Raw genomic sequence first — 19,257 nt, forward strand, 5'->3', positions numbered from 1 at the left:
CCTGCACAGATTCAAAGATCGCAGGCTGTTTTGAAAGGGATTTTCTTCTAATTTATAAGCTTTGCTTCTTGTGTTTTACAATTTTCTTTCTTGCTTTTTCTCTTACTAGATAAGCATTGAAATATTCAGTCAGCGTGGATATTATTGTAATATTTTCAGCTAACAGGTCGCTTAAGGAATCTTTTCTCTATTTCCAAAAGTTCTATTTTTTTGCATCTCAGATCTCTCATTTGGTCAGTAGAAGGGGACAATTAAAAAGCTGCTGGTGAGTTAAATTTAATGGGCCACAATCCATGAGATGAGGTTGGCAGTTCACCACAGAGTTCTCTCTTCCATAAATGCAAGAAGGGTATGGAACTTTTTGGTAGATATACAGTCCATCCCTATTATTGGGCCAAATTCAATAAAAAGAAGTTGGCACTTTTTGCCTTAGGCCGCGGTCAGACGAGCGTGGTCTACACGCTGCTAAGCAACGTGTAAAACCACGCTCCTGTCCTGCAGGAAAAGATTGCATGACCAGGGTGTCTCTAGCTCTGTGGAGCAGCCCGATCACCTGTCAGTGGTGCAGGCAGCCTGCTTCCACGGCTCCCACAGGAGCCTATGGTAAACACCCTGGACAGCGTGCACGACGGAGCTGACAGCCGAATCGGCACTTGTTGTCCATTCTGTGCAGATTCTAGGCTTCTAAAAAGGGCCCATGTGAGCGCTTCCATAGCAATCTATTGGTTGCTATGGAAGCATGGTTTTGCATACTGCTGTAGCAGCATATAAAACGCGCTCGTCTTACCGAGCCCTTAAGCAGCAAGAGAGCATTGTATGTCAACTTTCAGAAACATCTCAGTCAATATAACCTCTGTATTAAACTGTATATACTCCAACTTTCCATTCTCTACAAGTCAGAGGAGGTGTTCTTACCGATCCCAGGTGTCAACTGTAGAACAAGGTGTCAACTGTAATATACAACTGGCACCCACTATTGATGGTACCAGCACAGGTCCTGTGCTTGCATCGGCACTGCTACATACTATTATGGCAGCTCATAATAATTTCTTGACATGATGTAATAGTATGTTGCAAGGTACAAAGAGGTTAAAGCAACCCTTTGCTTTCAGGACATAACTTTGGGCCGGGACTGGAGAGTGGAAGATGTATAATATCTGTGCATGATTTTCTCTTCCATTCCCCCTTTCAGCCAGTTCTGGTCTCTGTTTTCAGGCTTTCAAGATATCTGCCCCATCTATAGTGCATCACCAGTGCTAGGACAACCAGTGCATTATACCTGCTTTGTGATTCGTCAATGCTGCTCATGTGATCAGCAGATCTATACACAGTATAGTTAGAAAATTTGACCATCTTGGTCACTCAAAAACGGGTCCTGGAACCGCTGCAATGGAGGGACAGGTAAAAAGATCAAGTCTAGGTATTATGTCCTTTCCGTCCTCCTGACCTTAAAACCCTAAGGTTGCTTTAAGGTCTGTCCCTGCTGTCTTTTTGATCCTTTATCTTTTAATTTTGTCCATTCCACTAAACATTTCTTCTTCTCTACCTTTGAGACTTCTTTAACAGTGGAAGTTTCCTTGTCTAACAGTAAAGAGAATCATGAATTGTCTCTTGGAAGAAGAATGTTTGTTACCCAAGGCTCTATAGGACTATCAGCAACAGTGTTAACTATTTAACTCTAAGGCACATACTCTTCTGATGACTTGTAGAAACCAAAAGTAACTGTAAAAAGGCTCCAAATCGCATTGGGGGAAACTTTTCATCCCTATTGTATTGTGTGAGTAACATTGCAGCTTAAGTTGCTATATGTATATTTTCTTACTGCTGCACTACTGCAGAAAGTTGCTGTAATACCTAGTCTAGTAAGCAATTTCCAGAAATAAGAGATTTATGACCTTTTATTAGGATAGATCATTAATGTTCAATCTCTGAAGATCTGACACGAGTGAGTGCAGCTAAGCTGCTAGTGAGATGCACTACCAGACACAACCACATAGAAGTTAACATCAATCCCTTTTAATGCTGAAAATAACTGATAAATTAAAAAATTATTTCATATAATGCTAAAAATAATTTTCAGTATTGAGTATATGGCTAGGAGCTAATACGTGAAATGACAGTTGCATTTCAGTACCTATTAGATAGATGTCTAAGAATACATTAAACGGGTATTCCCATATTGACCAATCATTTCCAAGATGAGGATAGCCTGCTGCTCTGCAACTGGGTTGGCCAGTAGAACGAAAATAGCCAAGCAGACTGTGTTACACTGCTTCCATAAAAGTGAATGAGAGTTACGGAAACAGCATAATACAGCGACCTACACTGGTTTTCTAACTTGGGAGCCACGAAAACAGTACAATATGCTGTGCTACACTGTTTCCGTAAATCCCATTCAGTTTTATGTGAGTTAGGGAAGCAGCATAAGATAGCCTGCTTGACTGTTCCCATAATCCCGGCATACAGCTGAGCCAGTCAGATCTCAAAAAAGGTGTGGGTCCCAGAGGTGGGACGCATCTGTTGAACTTTTATGGCATATCCTTTGAAATACCCTTTTAAGAAATATCAAGCGACTTGTGATGAATGAGAACACTTTATGTGTACTGTATGTTCATTTATTACCTTATCCGCTTATATCATTGTAATATGCACCATGTATCATCTGTCTGTTTATCTTTTCCTATTTATACATATATTACATTAGTCATGTCCTTTTTAGAAATGTGTAAGTTATCATAGAAAGGATATTGTTTTTATTTTCGGTCTATGGCAAATATCTAGAGTTAGTGAGGGCAAAGGCAACCTTGTTTATTCAATAAATACAATCATTTACATGAATTATTAATGGCTGTTTTAAGCAGATCTGAACAAAGTGGTGCAGATTAGAAAGCATTCTGCATTGTGCTCCTCACAGCCTTGTCCAATATATGCCTGACGGGACTATTTTTAGGCCCTGTTAAATGATGCATCTGATGAGCAGATTCTTTGTACTTTGAAAGGTTCACAACAAAGAACCTAGTTTATATAATGATCTGCCAATCTGTACTGAAATAGCATACACATTTAAAGTAACCTGAGTGAATTCAGTTGATATAAAATTATATAAACTGAGCAAATTCACTATATTTAAAATTGCATTAAACACTTCATTTCCCATTTATATAATAACCGTCATTTTTGCACATTAACTATAGCTTTTTCGTCCAAGTCAGACACAGATGATGAACGAAGATGAGAATAGAAAACTGACCCAACAGGCGGCGTTGTGATAGCACAAGTATATACCTGCACCAGTATATCCAGCTGGAGCTTCTTTCATTTTCTTCTTCACGCTAAACAGTGCTGATAATCAATGTGGAATTAGAACAAAAAACACCTATTTTTTGACATCTAACATCCCTTTTATAGTGTAGCATTGCAGAGAGAAGCTTTTGTACTAGTTCTTGTAGTAGTACACTTAGGGTGCATTCACACGGGCGAGTACGATATTGGTCCGAGTTGAGAGCACAATCTTAAACTTGGGATTCTGGGTGTGAGTGCTTAAAAAACGTATCGCATCTGTACTTGCGATTTTCACATGTGTGAAAAAAACCGCAAGTGCTTCCAAATTGCATGGCATGCGAGTGCAATGCGATTTTTTAAAATAAAGATCCCATAGGAAATAATTTGGGTTTCTTCATAAGCAATCGCCCATTGCTCAAATTAATGTGTTATTTTAACACGCGCGCACCGTCCATCTCGCTATTGGACGGAACTCGTGCGTAAAAATCACCCACGTGATTGCACTCTTAAGGAAATAAGGATCAATCAATAAAGCTACTCTCTTTTTCAGACCCCAGCAGTTCTGCAACTTTTAGATACTGGTGCCAGTGCAGAATAACAGAATAAGACCTCTTACCGCATCCACACATGCCATTTTTGCTGCAACTGTAGCTTTAATTTTTAAGCATTTATTCTTTTTAAACCCTTCAAGACAGGAGATTTTTCTTTTTCTTTCATTCCTGCCTTCCATAAGCCATAACTTTTTAAATTTTTCTGTCGACATAGCTGTACAAAGGCTTGTTTTTTGTGGGACAAGTTGTGTTTTTTAATGGTACCATTCAGTGTGCCATAAAATGTACTGAAAATGTATATTTTATGGGGGGATTAGTTTTTACGGCATTCATAGTGCAGTAGAAATGGCATGTGCACTTTAGTCAGTGGGTCAGTACAATTACGATGATACAAAAAATGATAGACATTTTTTTTTTTATGTTTTACTGCTTTAAAAAAGTAAAGATTTTTTTTTTTTAATTCTTTCCATCACCATATTCTGTGACAGTAGCTTTCACTGATTGCAACAGGTACCCGCAGCTATCAGCTTTCTAAAGCTGCTAACTGCCTGGCATGGAGTGGACCTAGCTCCAGAGCCTGCATTACACACCCTTTGGGATATATATTTATATGTTGGGATCAAGAAGTGCTTAAATTACAGCAAAATGTTTTACTGTTATTTTTTGCAAAAACAAACATAAAAAAGATGGTAAAACTGTGATAAAACAACAGCAAAATTGGCATTTGTAAACTCAGCGGTTAGGTAAATACCCTATGGGATTTACATTCATATTCTTTAAGGCTGGGTTCACACAGGGTGGATTTGCCACGGAAATTCCGTGCGGAATTTCGCAGCGGCAAATCCACATGTGGCCGCTAATCCCGGGATTAGCCAGCCAAGTGGACGAGATTTCTTAGAAATCTCGTCCACACGGGACGGCAAATCCGCTGCGGCTAAGCCGGCAGAAGCCGCTCCTGCGGCGCGGATTTGCAGACCGCAGCATGTCTATTTTTTTTTCCCACTACGGCTGCGCTCTCCTCTATGGAAACCGCGACATTTCCGTCGGGAATCCGCTGTGTGTGACCGTGGCCTGAGGCCTCATATCCACTTGCGGACATGACAGGAGAAAAGCAGCTTCTTACCTCTCCGGTTTCAGCGCGGGTCTGCTCCGGGCCAGTCGGATCTTTTTTCTTCAGCGCGGTGGATGTGTCCGGGCGAGTCAGCCAACGCGCCAGGGCATGTGCAGTGCTGTTTTTTCTATTTTGAATCTCCTGCTTTCCCACGGATCCGCGGCATGTCCACAGTGACAGCTGCAGGTGTGCCGCCGCGGGGACAACTTCCATTGACTTCAATGGAAGCCGTCGCTGACGCGTCCACAGGAAAATGGAGCATGCTGCGATTTCTTCTTGCACATGCGATCCGCACGCTCGGAAAAAAAATCACGTCCGCATGCTTTTGCTTGCCATGCGGATGCTAATGCATCCCTATGGGCTGCAAGAGCTTTGGATCTCCCACACAGGAGTCACACGCAGATTTTATGATTAAGATCCGCAAGTGGACATTGGGCCTAAATCCCATTTTTGAAGGGAACCTGTTTATATATTGTTTTGTTAGCAAACTCCCACCCCTAACTATTATGAGTACCAACTGTGTTTGCTAAAGATGTTTGTACTAAGAAGATGCAAGATTTTTTTTAAAAAAAGCAGATACCTCATGTTAATTGCCTTGCTGGATTTACGGAACTGGAGACATTCAGGAGAATGTTAGTGTCAAGCTTGCTATGCATTAAACTTGCCCAGTTTACCTTAACTTGAAGCAAGGTGCATCCACGTAAACTTGTCTGAAATCCCATGCATGCACCATTCTCTTGTAGTTAACTTCTTTAGATAGGCTGGTGGGTTCCAATGCATGTGCACTGCACTAATAAAGCCAGATAGGTACACCCAGCTTCACTGTGCATGCTCTAAAAGCCACTAGTCAGTTAGAAGAGGGATAGAACTACAAGATGGCATCACTTGCATGGGATTTTGAACCAGGTTGTCCATAAGGGGATCAATCAAACCAGATTAAGCAGGACTAGATCATGGTAGCATGAATCCTGAGCACCTCCACCTTTGTGACTTCACCAAGCATGGCATATGTGGGAATTCTCATGTCAGTGGCTAGGCTTGGAATTACAGGAAATGTTCCCATTTACTTCAGTAGGCCTGCAATACCAAGCCTGGCCACTGCAGTAAAAACGGAGCTGTCTGCTTCATCAGCTCAGAGAACAGCTGATCAATGCTGATCCCAAGTGGCAGAACCCCAAGGTGCTGAGGATTGTGCTCAGATGTAAACTTGAAGAGGCTGCAGTGCTCACATGAGCTCATCAGTTGGTGCTTGTAGGCTTTTATGGCAGCCAGAGACCTAATCAAGGCCCCAGAATCTGCTACTTTTGTGCTTCTCTGGCAGAGCCTAATAGCATTACACTGACAGGCAATAGTACACTGCAATGCAGATGGTACCAATGAAAACAAGAGCTCTTTTTATAAAACAAGCAAACTTGTTATGCCACAAACTGATATGGCTTAGGGCTAATTCTGGGGGGTGGGGGGGCCTGGGGTTCTTTGTTATTCACCTTTTAACTCCACCAATCAAAATCTGATCTTTGCTGTAGAGATCTGGTCTTTGTCCCCAGATCTTACGCCCCATGTCCACTTGCACACACAGTTTCCACTGCTGAATCCCGCAGCGGAATCCAGCTGTGCCCACAGACATGGAGAGAAAAAACATTCTCTTATCTGTCCAGCTCCAGCACGGTTCTCCTCCGTGCTGGCCGTATCTTCTTTCTTCAGCTCAGCGGATGCATCTGGACGTTGCCGGACACATGCGCAGTGCAATTTATTTATATTTTTTTTAATCTCCTACTTTCCCGTGGATCCGCGGCACGTCCACAGTGACAGCTGTGGGTGTGCCGCGGATCGGACGGCTTCCATTGACTTCACTGGAAACCGTCCCCCGGGATCCGCAGAAAAATGGAGCATGCTCCGATTTCTTCCTGCACATGCGATCCTCACACCAGGAAAAATCACTTCCGCATGCTTCAAATTGTCTTGCGGATGCATCCCTATGGGCAGCTAAAGGTGCGGATCTCCCGTGCAGATTTTATAATTAGAATCTGCCTGTGGACATTGGGCCTTACTCCCTAGAAGCTGTGTTGATATTGTGGAAGCTCATGCAAATTGGTCAGGGTAATCGTAATGTTGAGCGGGCAGAGATATGCTCACACCAAAAAAGCCTTCAGACAAGTATGTTGACCAAAAATTATTTGTGATGTCTCTCTAAACACATTGATGGAAAAGCTAAACCAAATATATTTTTACCTTCAATGGATTAAATATGTCATAAGACGCAAGTGTTTTCAGCCTCATCATTCTGAATGCCCTTATAGTGTAAACCAGTAAATAGAAGATAGTAAAAGGGATGCAGCTGTAGTTCCTCACTGTGAGCTGCAGGGGGAGCTGGGTAACTCATACAGCACAGCGCTTACGTCACGCTAGGAATAGTTCAGTCACTGGGGGCTTTGTTTTGCCTCTTTACTGAAGACACAAAACAAAAATAGGGCTAAAAAAATTCCATAAATTTTAAGAGATGAACCAAAAAAATCTTCTACTTACGTAATTTTTTTCAGTTAAGAGCTGGAAACCAATTGTAATCTATTTTAGAAGCGGTCATGATATACATGTTTATCGTATCATAGCAGCTGACCAAGTGGAGATCCAGCGTGGTCACTTCTGGGAAGACTGTCTTGTTCCTAAGCGACTTCCCAAACTCATTGAGTCTGAATTACTTCTTAATGGATAAGTTGAGTAGGAAACCCTGTTCTCACCATAGTTTGCCTTTAATTATTAAAATGAGTTGCAAGCAGTAAACAGTTGAATGCATTCAAGAACATTTAAGGAAAAAAAAAGAAATAAGAAACAAATAAGAAAGATGACCCTTTTGATTCTTAGATTTGAATTACTTCCTGGCACATACTGGCAAAACGAAATCGACCTTTTCTGACCCTTGCCTCCTGAATCTCGAAAACTGCATTTTGAAAATATAAAGTGTAGACGCGACACAGCATTCTATAATGTTTTTCTTCTTCCTTTATTTTTATGAGTACTGGCAATTTCTAAGAGACCTTGTTTTCATTTCTGGTCATCACCTCAGCAAACTAATCAATGAGGCATGAACTGCTATCTCCAGTGAAAGAAATGAAAAATAAACCACAGATAATCCCTCAGTTAAAAGGTTATTCTGTGCGATAAAAGCTATTTTGTTAATTTATTTACTTTCTGGTACAGGGAGATAAAGTAAAGGAACAATTAGAGAATTCAAGTTAAAAGGATTTTAAAGGGCAATGACGACTTTATATTTTCTGCTTTTTGATTGGCAGTTTTGTTGTATGTATGTACAAGGGCTTTTTTAGATAAATCTTTTGCCTCCACACAATGACCGTTCTACTAGAAGCATGCAAGTAGATTTATTATTAAATAATTACAGATCAAGGAAACTTCACTTTTTCAAGAGCGGTTGCATTTGGCAGCAATCACCAGTAGTTATTTCATATTTGTGATCATGGAAGTGTTCATTAATTCGGTAGTCCCCATTTGTAAACTATACATTCCCCTGAATTAGCTTACCACTGTATATGTGGAATGACTTATGTTTCAGGAACATGGCATTGTATCCACTCCTATGTTAAACATTATAGAGGAAGTTTTATGAAATTGTCTAAATGAAAAGCTGTCTTATTGCCCATAGCAACCAATCACAGCTCAGCTCTCATTTTGTATTCTGCTCTTGAGAAATGAAAGCTGCGGTGTGATTGGTTACGATGAGCAATAAGATAGCTCTTTTATACAGTTTCCTAAATCTGCACTCATTTATTTGGACAAGCATGTATTTTGTTGATACATTTAAAGGGATATTCTGGGCACTTATTATGGATGACCTATCCTCAGGATCTGCCATTTGGGATCCCCACCAACCAGCTGATCTTCCAGCTCGGTGTCAGTGCAGCAGGGCTGGAAATCCACACCGGTGGTCAGGGCAAGAAGTGTGGCAGATGGTTTTACTTCTATCCTGTCTATCACACTTCCAGCCTTGACCACTGATGTGGACGTCCAGCCACTTTGCACGTACAGTGGGCTGGAGAATCAGCTGATCGGTGGTGATCCTAAGCAGCAGACCCACACCGATCAACTATTGATGACCCATCCTTAGGATAGGTCATTGATAGATGCCCGGAATACTCCTTTAGGCCTCAGTCACACAGGCGCATTGGCACCCGTACACCGGCGCCGATGCGCCCGTGTGACTGACACCAGCAGACGGCCGTACCTGAAGACGGCCATCTCTCTGCAGCGCCGGAGGAAAGAACATGTGACCGGCTTCATTGCCGATCATGTGTTCTTTTCTCCGGCGCTGCAGAGAGACGGCCGTCTGCAGGTACGTCCGTCTCCTTCCTGCAGTCACACGGGCTTCCATTTTGTCACCCTACCCCACAGCCAGACACATGAAGAATACGGGAGATGGTTGTCACATGCACTACACAGCCAGTACTTGCCGAAAATTCATGCAGCTCCTTTAATGTTGCTGTGGGCCTCTTGGCAGCCTCCCAGACCAATTTCCTTCTGGTCTTTTCATCAATTTGCCATCCACTTCTTGATGACTGTGTTCACTGTGCTCCATAGTATATGTAATATATAGTAACATGTTGAAAGAAGACAATGTCCATCTAGTTCAGCCTGTTTCCACCCCCCCTTCCCTTGTCGATCCAGAGGAAGGCAAAAAAATGCCTTGACATTTTTTTGGGTACCATCTCCTGACTGATACCTTTTAACAACCAGATCCTTTTGATGTGTTGTAAGCCCTTTACACACCACGGCTTTTTTCTGAAGAATGCAACTAAGAAAATGTAATGAAAATTCTACTAGATACAGATAAATGTATATAGGGTAAATCAGAATCACTGTAAATAATGGCAGCCATGTACTGACTGCTATTTAACATGATTGTAAATGTGAATGGCTAATTCTGAACACAACCGCATCTACAAATATAAGAGGGTGTGCAACCACATTATTTTAGTTTTGCTATTTTTATTTTTCCGCCCTAGAATATTTAATTTGTTTTTCAATGGAATTGTACAGATAATGGGTCATATTTAGGCCTCAGTCACACGGGCGCATCGGCATCTGTACACCGGCACTGATGCGCCCGTGTGACTGCAGGAAGGAGACGGACATACCTGCAGGCGGCCGTCTCTCTGGGGCGCCGGAGGAAAGAACACATGACCGACAATGAAGCCGGTCACATGTTCTTTCCTCCGGCGCTGCAGAGAGATGGCCGTCTGCAGGTACGTCCGTCTGCTGGTGTCAGTCACACGGGCGCATCGGCGCCGGTGTACGGGTGCCGATGCGCCCGTGTGACTGAGGCCTTAGGGTGGAAATAAATCTGAAATGATTCATCTTTTTGGATTTTTAACATGACAAAAGCATGGAATTTTAATAGGGATGTGTAAACTTGTTATATCCACTGTACATATTTTTAAACTGATTGATGATGGAAAAATTCAGTATGGTCATCTTAATTTTCACAGAAACAGGACATCTGAGAGCCAGTGACCTGCTGATGTTAGTGTCTTCAAATTAGTTTTTTTTTTCTGGTAGTTTTATGGTGTTCTGACTACAAGTAGGGCTAAGATGTGAATGCGGGATTATAGTTGATCAAGACGTTTCCTAGACTTTATGGGTTAACCATACCTTAAAGTTTTAAATCCCAAAGAGGCGCGTGCAGTAGCATGCCCTACTGTGCCACTCTAAGGGTATAGTCACATGTTGCAAATTTTTAGCAGACAAAGAGCCACCAATGCCTATCACAACCCATACTATAATGACATCCACAGGTCCCCCATGATCAGCCACACAGATACAAAGCTGTAGTCATAGCTTGTAACGTAACTAATGTTTGGGTCTCTCCATTGTGATTATATGTGTGTGTGCGAGTGTATCTTTACATGCATAGCAGATCTTTACATTACACCTGCCGTGCTGATATACAACAAGCACTGCTCAGCATGCATGACAGTGTATGACAGTGTTAATTGGAGTTATGCAGAACTACATAACATCAACACAATGCAAAGAAAATGACAAAACTTCTAGGTCGTCCGGGACTGTTGTAAATGAATGCTCATCCTCTGTACAGTGGTGTTAGAGATAATAATAATGCAATAATAATGCTTTGGTGTATTGATATCATATAAACTATGCTGTAATATAGCTTTATGGATCAGTGTTTCAGTGTTGATATCATTGAAGATGATTTAATAAAGCTGTTGCCAGATAACAAGACTTTAGCCTTGACTAACGAATAATAGAATACTACTTGCCCTTTCAAACTTCAAGGAAATGATTTGTTCGGATATATAATAAACCCACTTAGGATGAAATATAGAAATATATAACCAATTGTAAATATATTAAGTGAGCGCATTCATGTTTAACGAATGTCATTGTTTAAATAAGTTCCGTATGTAAATGGGCAGCATGGAAACAGGATGTGTGCATGATGTCAGCAGTCTCTAGCGGCCCAATTGTATCCAACAATTAGATATATTAAAACCGATCTTTTAATAGAGCTGATAAAGTTGCAGAAAAATTTGATAGCATTAGCAGCCGTCAACCTGATAGCATCAGGTTTTAACTTGTAGTCTTAGGTCAACATGTACCATGACCATTATAGGGGGAAAGTTCAGGGAAAGTTCAATTCTATTGTTTTACCATGGTTACAAAACATAAAATGAGAGAAATCCTGCATTTGTAACATATTGCTGCCTCTGGGCCTTGGAGGTTGCATGCTCTTTTTTTCTCTTCCTCAAATTGAATGCAGTAATACAAACCTTGTGATTATCTTTAGTGTAAACAAAGGAATATCCTCTGATCACTTCTAAAGTAAAACACAGATGTTTTTGGTTGGCTGTTGATGTCATTAAACTAAATGTTTATCTTTTATGTATTTGATCCCGTAAGCTTTTGGGGATCCAATTTGTTACTAAGTCAATAGAAAAAAATAACTTCATGCATGCAGTAATTGTTTTGTGTTTGAACTTGAGTTTCTACTCTTGGAAAGGAAACACAGAATTCCTCAGGAATTACATCTGTATCTGTTATCTTTTGGAGATTTGGAAAGTGCTAATTGGTTAATACAAGAAAATACAGTAACAAAGGCAAATAGTACGTCTTATTTGTCTTTATGGTGGCGTTTTCATAAATACTGCTGGAGCTCACAGCTGAATATAGGCAGGGGAGCGGTTTAAGGCAGCGTGCAACAGTCTGATGCATAGCTGGGTGGCAGAAGAAATCTACAATTTACAGTAAAGTACAGTTCACTGATCAGAATCACAATTAATTAGTGTTCTCTGAGTATATGGCTGCCCAGTGTCTCACATTCAGGATGAGAGACACTGGTAGAAAATCTGGCCCAGTCCGTCGTCAAAGTCAAGAGAAACACATTTATGAAAGCATTGATTGCTTATTAAAATAGTTGTTGATTGATACAATTATCCTTAACTAGGCATTCGGATATTAAACATTCATTTTTATACCAGAAAGATAATTATTAAGGGGGGATCATCCTAATTATAGTTAAATTCTTTCTTATGGTTCATTCACATCGGCGTTGAAAGTTCTGTTTGGAACCTCCGGCACTGATTTCCACTTAAAAACAAGACAAAATAGTGTTGCATGCAGGACAGCCAGACGGAAACCGAATGAACCCATTGTACTCGTTAGGAACCATTTGGCACAGCTCGGTTCAGTCGTATGATGGTTCTGTGTGTCAAGGGGGTGCCCTTTTACTGGAAAATAGAACCCGATAATGTTGATATGAAGGAGCCCCAAAATGAACAGTTGCATTATTTTGTGGCTAAACCATACTATTATAATGCTAAAGATTAGCCCTTTCCAATCCACTGTCTGACGTCTGAAGACATTATGATTTAAGGCTGTACAGCTCCGATGTTAGAAGACATCTGTCAGGGTTCTCGTACTGTATATTGCCAGCCTCTCTGCTGTTGGAGTCTATCCAATGTGTCACCTCATGCAGTACTGGCTTTAGCCAGCATATAGCGCCATTGTATAACAGTAGAAAAAGAGTAAGCCCCCTAGGAAAACCAGGATGCAAATTGGATTGGAAAGGGTTATAAACTAGCATAGGTTTTTTGCAGTTCTGATACTTTGTTATTTATTGGAAAAGATTTCTAGTAGGAAATCTATTATTGGTCTGAATATTTATAGCACATTTAGCCATCAAACCAATGGGATGACTTTGTTTTAGAACTTATTCTTATGGCTGTATTACACATCTAAGGTCTCCCTCACACAAGCGTTCGGCAAAGCCTCGCGATTTCAATCAGGGCGCTTCGCCGTGATTTTAGTTTTGCTTTTGGCTGCAGCTCCCTGCGACGACAGCTGGATTTAGAATACCTCATCATTAATGAGAAGTGCTGAAGGCCGAAAAATAGATTAGATTCCGCTCGAAAATTGTGGCGCTTTCCACTTTCCGAGTGGCTGGCTGTGAGGCTTCATTGAAAGCAATGGGAGCGTTATACCGCGATTAGCCTGGTGCTGAAAACACCGTACTAATCGTGGGAAAAAGTGCCTGTGTGAGAGAGGCCTAAGTTGTATGTATCCATGATACAGGCTATACACTTCTGTGTTTCCATACTCTAACACTGTGTGCCTATGGTTTTATATGCCGGTATATATATAATTTTTTTCTCATGCATCCATATGAAATACATCAGAACAAACAGTGGGATTTTTAATCACATGTTATATTGGAGAGGTATCTTTTTCTGGATATTAATATGGTAACTAATGGAGTTCACCCACTTTTATGAGATAGACCTGGATGAACTCCTCATACTTCTCAGCTCACAACTCTCACATGTATGTGAAGGGCCTCCCAACTTTTCTCTGATATCAGGAAAAAAAAAAGGATAATGTACATTGAATTTCAAGACCCAATCCTTCTCTCAACCGAACCGAGCGTTCATATGCTTCTGGGAGTGGGGAAAACAGCTGTCAGGTGACTGATATTGACTGTGTGTGGGCACCTTAACCTTCGAGAACTATTAGAGCTTTTTCACACAGACGATTTTAATGCCCAAGTTCTGTCTGAGTTTGAAACTGACAGAACTCAGACAGAACTCGGACCCATTAAAGTCAATGTGTGTATTCAAATGTGCATTTAAAAAAAAAAAAAAACAATGGTTCATGTAAAAAAAATTGCAGCATGTTCTATACCAGTGTGATTTGTAGACTAGAATCGCCCATTCAAGTCAATGCATGCGTTAAAAAAGAACAAAAAAGAAAGACATAATGCACTCACATAGCATGCAAGTGCATTTAGTTTTTTCTTTCTCACACCCATTGACTTGATTGGATGTATTTTACATGCCTCACATTCCAAAGGACTGACAATGTGTGCTACAAGGGGATACATCACACACTACATGGGGATGGATGGTTTGTAAAATACGCCTTCAACTCGTATGCCGCTAGTTTTAAATACGCATTCCTATTGTACTCCTAGATTCTATCCCACTTAATTCCATTAGCTTCTGTTCTACCAGTCACTACTAGTGTACATTTAATGGCTCGATAAAATATCTATAATGTGAACTATGTATTGTTAAAATGTAATATATTTGTTTCATGTTAATTTCTGCATTGAAGTAACAAATAGTTCGGACTTAGCTGATGTTATAGTACGTAGCCCTTATAGGGTGTCATCCTGTTAGCATGTGCTATAATGGGTTGTATGCTCTTCTTTTGTTACTTTGTCCTTCGAATACACTGTACTACTGTATGAGGCAGTGGCAATAAAAATGCATAATAAAATATTCCTGCTCTTAGGGGGGAAGGGGTTAAACTATAACTTGACTAATCTTTAAATGACAAAAAATAAAGAAATTGTAAGACCTTTTCACACGTTAGATATGTATTGTCATTTATCATCTAGATATCAGGCTAGCAGTGCGAAGTAATAAAACATATCATCGAAAAATGTGCTATAGGTCTGAATCACTCTTTCATTCCACCTCCCAGCTAACTGTAGTATTAAATCAAACAAGCAGAACATTTCCTAAGGCAGCCATTGCCTTTTAATTTCCTGAAGAACCTTAAAATATCATTCATTACAAGTACTACACATATTTGGTTTTTAAAAGTCTCATAAATCAATAGCAGGCTGACTGTAATAATTATTACAAGTTAGTGCATAATTTTCATGCTGAAGGCTGCATGCAGAACTTTAGCATATGCAAACGAGGCAATTCAAACTGTGTATAGATATTAATATGAAGAAGCAGGTAACGAGGTACAGGCTATGAATTATGCATCAAGAGCGGCTGATCTTCAATGAGGAAAATGAATTCAGCATGTAATCTAATTAGTGATGGAAGTCTATTACATCTAACTGCAAAAGCAACCGTCCTTGAAACAAATTTATTTACAGTCCATGTTACCACTTGAAACAACTTCCAAATGATGTTTTAGGCAGCCGTTTCATTTTTATCTTTTTTTTTAAAACTTCTTTCTCGCTTTCAGCTCCAGACCAGGAAGACCTCCAAAACGAACGCAGAGTGTGACCTCACCAGAGAATCCCCATATTATGCCCCACAGTGTGCCTGGCCTCATGTCTCCTGGGATGATCCCACCCACAGGTACTGTAACATTTATGTAAAACCCAGTATGGAAGTCAACATTAAAAGCAAAATCATGACAGGTTGATCAGATGATGTTACTAGTGACTGTTCCCCTTATGCTACAGAAAAGAAGACACTCGTTAAGTGTAGTTTAATTGAAATATACAGGATTCTCTCAGTGTTCTATCTATCTATCTATCTATCTATCTATCTATCTATCTATCTATCTATCTATCATCTATCTATCTATCTCATATCTATCTATCTATCTCATATCTATCTATCTATCCATATATCTAGATAGATATCAGTCTATGTGGTGCACTTTCCCAATAATCTTTTTCTCACCGGAGGTTTAGTTATCTGTACTTTGCAATCTTGCTGCCCTTTCTGTAAATAGCTGTCCATCTACTGACTTCCCAGTGATCCTGTATTTACACACAACAGCCTCTCATAGGACGCAGAGGGTGGGAGAGCCACAGCTTCAACCAGTGATGAGTCAGAAGGTGTGCCTCCCTGAACCAGTGATGAGAAAGGGTGTGTCTCAGACTCCCTGTAGATACTAGTAACATATCTCAGCACTGTCCTAATGAAGTTCAGCTACAAAGCAGTCAAGGTGCAAGATCTACGAAAAAATATGTCAACAGATGCAATCTGTTGCCATCCTTCACAGTAGGCTTACATGTTAGAAAGCACCTACATTTAACATATACATTTTATTTACATTGTGAAACCAGAATTGAATTTTGGTCCTAAGAAATTGAAGTCCCTTACGAAATTCAAGAAAATTTGAGAGTGGACACATTTATACAATTAAATTGCTATACACTGTATTAGGTAAAACCAGCCATGCATAGTAGGATGTCCTGTGATTTGTGAGACTTTATTTTTCATTGACAGGGCCCAGAGTACCAGAGAATCTTCAGATTGGCACATTCTCTCATAGGATTTTAGGTCTCAAAGGACCAGTAGACAAACCTATTTTAAAATGATTTTAGAAGTTCACTAGTGCTCCTATTATGGTCTATTTCTTGTGGGTTGATTAACAAATAATCTAGTATACTGTAGTGATGATATGTCCTACATACAGAATGATAACAAAGGTTATAATGAAATTCGTGCATGGACATGTGTCCTAAGGACCAAGGGAGCTCAAGTTCTATTGTACTTTTTGGATACCCACCCTCCCCTTTCTGTGTATAAAGGGGATTTCAATGCTAAGACAGTATTATGATATGCAACCAGTATCTTCTTCTTAGCTCAATTAACACAGCTTTTCTAGTACAGATGACCAAAACGAATCCGTAGAACGCAAATTTGAGTCAAACTTTACTACAAATTTGGTTCAACAAACTGCTCAGGTGGTTCATTTCTGCCGAACCAGAAGTTCCTTTAGAAAATCTCCTAACACAAGTAGTGAAAACTTTCTAAAAGGGAGTAGGAGGATCCTTAATGGATGTAACTCAGTGGGTAGCACTGTTGCTTTGCAGTGATGGAGTTGAAGGTTCAAATCTAACCAAGGACAACATCAGCACAGAATTGGAAAACTTCACGCAGATGCTGTCTTTGCTTAGATCTGAACCCATGACTCCATCACTGCAAGACAACATTGCTATCCACTGAGCCACCATTCTTTTTTCTTCTCTGGAGAAGAAGAACAGTAAGAAAAGACACAAAGAGAACATACAAACTCCATGCAGATGTTTTCCTCGGGCAGATTTGAACCCAGGACCCTTGTGCTGCAAGGCAATAGTACTAACCACTAAGCTACATCCATTGAGGAGAATGAGGAACCAATACCACTGCTATTGTTTTAGAGCTCTTAGAAAGTGTTCAGAACTTGCTTAAGGGCTCAGTGAGACGAGCAAATTTTTCATGCATATAAGCGCATTTTCAAAACGGATCTATTAGAACCAATGCTTTCCAATGAAAGCAGTCACATGTCCGTTTTTTTAGAAGCGGAAAAAAATTGCACCTGCAAAAGACAGGACATGTGAGTGCAAATGTACCCGGTCACGCACTTTTTTCTACACGCAATATGCGATTTCTTTCCCACGCCTATAATGCGTGAAGCATTCGCTCGTCTGGCTGAGCCCTAAAGGGCTTTCATGAACTTCCAGCTTGGTTCGAACTAATTCGACCCAAACTGAATTTTTTGACAAAATTTGGTAAGCTGGCCAAATAAAACTTTTGAAAAGTTTGCTCCTCCCTATTATTATTTTTATGTTCTGTGAGGGTATTCTGATTTAATACAGGGAGGTCCTCTAGTCAGGATGCTTATCTGTTGTGCACAATAGAAACTGTCCTGCATGGATTTCAATTATTTTTGGTTCTTTACAAGATGATTACAATTTATGTACCGAGCAATCTGTACATATACATTTTTCAATATATTTGCGACACATGCATCTTGATTGGACTTATTGCTTTGCAGCATAATGTTCCCTACATTTAATTAACTATCCGGAGAGCTTAGAATAGCTCCCACTCACATTACTTCTTTGTGGATTGTATTACAAAGCTATTGTTATGATTTTTTTCCACTGATGAGAAAGACATTTGCAATTGTTTACTCCAGATGCAGAAAATAACTTCATTGTGGTCAAACTGCTTTGTCTGTAACAGAATTATACTGGAGCTAATGACAAGTCCATCTTTCACTGCATGACTTAGATAAGTGTACATTCCTTTCAAGAATACGTTCTAAAAATATGTCATGCTTTATGTGGAGGCACATTTCACAAGTACGCACCAGTTTCCTTCCTGGTAACTAATCAAAAGAAAACATGGTTGTGTTACTGAAACATAACATGCTAATAAAGATTCCACAATATTCTAACTTCGTGGGCATAGTATAACATAATAAGGACATGCCACGCTACATATTTACTTCTTCCTTACTATCATGGTATATTTAACATGGGGATTTACAAGTCACTAGTATTTTATAAGAGTTTTCCTCCTTCTGAAAACCATTAACATTTTTGTGGGTTGCCTGATTTCACCCATGTGGTACTTTCTAGGGTTTATTGACCACCTTTAAGTACCTAGGTTTCCCTATAATAATATTTTACCTTATGTTATTAGAACATATAGTTACATTTTGATTAAAACAGGTTCAACAATTTATTCTTCAGATTTCATAACTTTCATTCATGTCAACGAATCAATGAAATTCAGCAGCGCACAGCCCACCTGCTCTCCAGAAACTTGTTTGTTCTACAGAATAGTTACAGTCCCGGTAGCTGTAACGCCTCTGATCTGTCTTTACTGTATGTCTGATCACCAGGTCATAAAACTTTTATTCTAGGAAAGCCCCCTTAACATAGCTGTTTTCCTGTGTTCCAGTTCCTGCAATAATTTCTCATTCATATGACAGAGTTACTGGAAGCCGTTCACCACATAACATTTCCAGCAACAGAGTTTAGGTGCCTTAGTGTTAGAACATTGGGCCAAAGCTGAATTGTAATTTGTTGCTATAAGGCCCAATGTCCTTGAGAAGGAACTGTCAGAGCACAGGGGAGGATGAATTGTCTTAAGGCTTCACTCAGAGGAGGCCTTTAACTACTGATAACTCAGTATAGGAAAGACAATGTCCTTGTTACATTTTTAGTTTACTGTAACTGCTGTTTTTATTAAGTAACAAGTCCCTTACTAGTGCCTACTTTAAGAAAGTGAATACGTGGAGTGATATTTCTTATTA

At 40.1% G+C, this 19,257-nt stretch overlaps 1 protein-coding gene across 11 annotated transcripts in view; it reads left to right on the plus strand.

Moving 5' to 3' along the window:
- DACH1 (dachshund family transcription factor 1) overlaps nucleotides 1–19,257 on the plus strand; it is a 326,316-nt gene that overhangs the window by 119,989 nt on the left and 187,070 nt on the right. For all 11 annotated transcript variants that reach the window (XM_066581217.1, XM_066581254.1, XM_066581226.1 and 8 more), the window contains exon 2: nucleotides 15,457–15,572. In XM_066581217.1, the coding sequence (XP_066437314.1) occupies nucleotides 15,457–15,572 (116 nt within the window). The remainder of the gene's footprint in view (nucleotides 1–15,456; nucleotides 15,573–19,257) is intronic.

This window comes from Eleutherodactylus coqui, chromosome 1, assembly GCF_035609145.1.
Source record: "Eleutherodactylus coqui strain aEleCoq1 chromosome 1, aEleCoq1.hap1, whole genome shotgun sequence".
Classification (NCBI taxonomy): domain Eukaryota; kingdom Metazoa; phylum Chordata; class Amphibia; order Anura; family Eleutherodactylidae; genus Eleutherodactylus; species Eleutherodactylus coqui.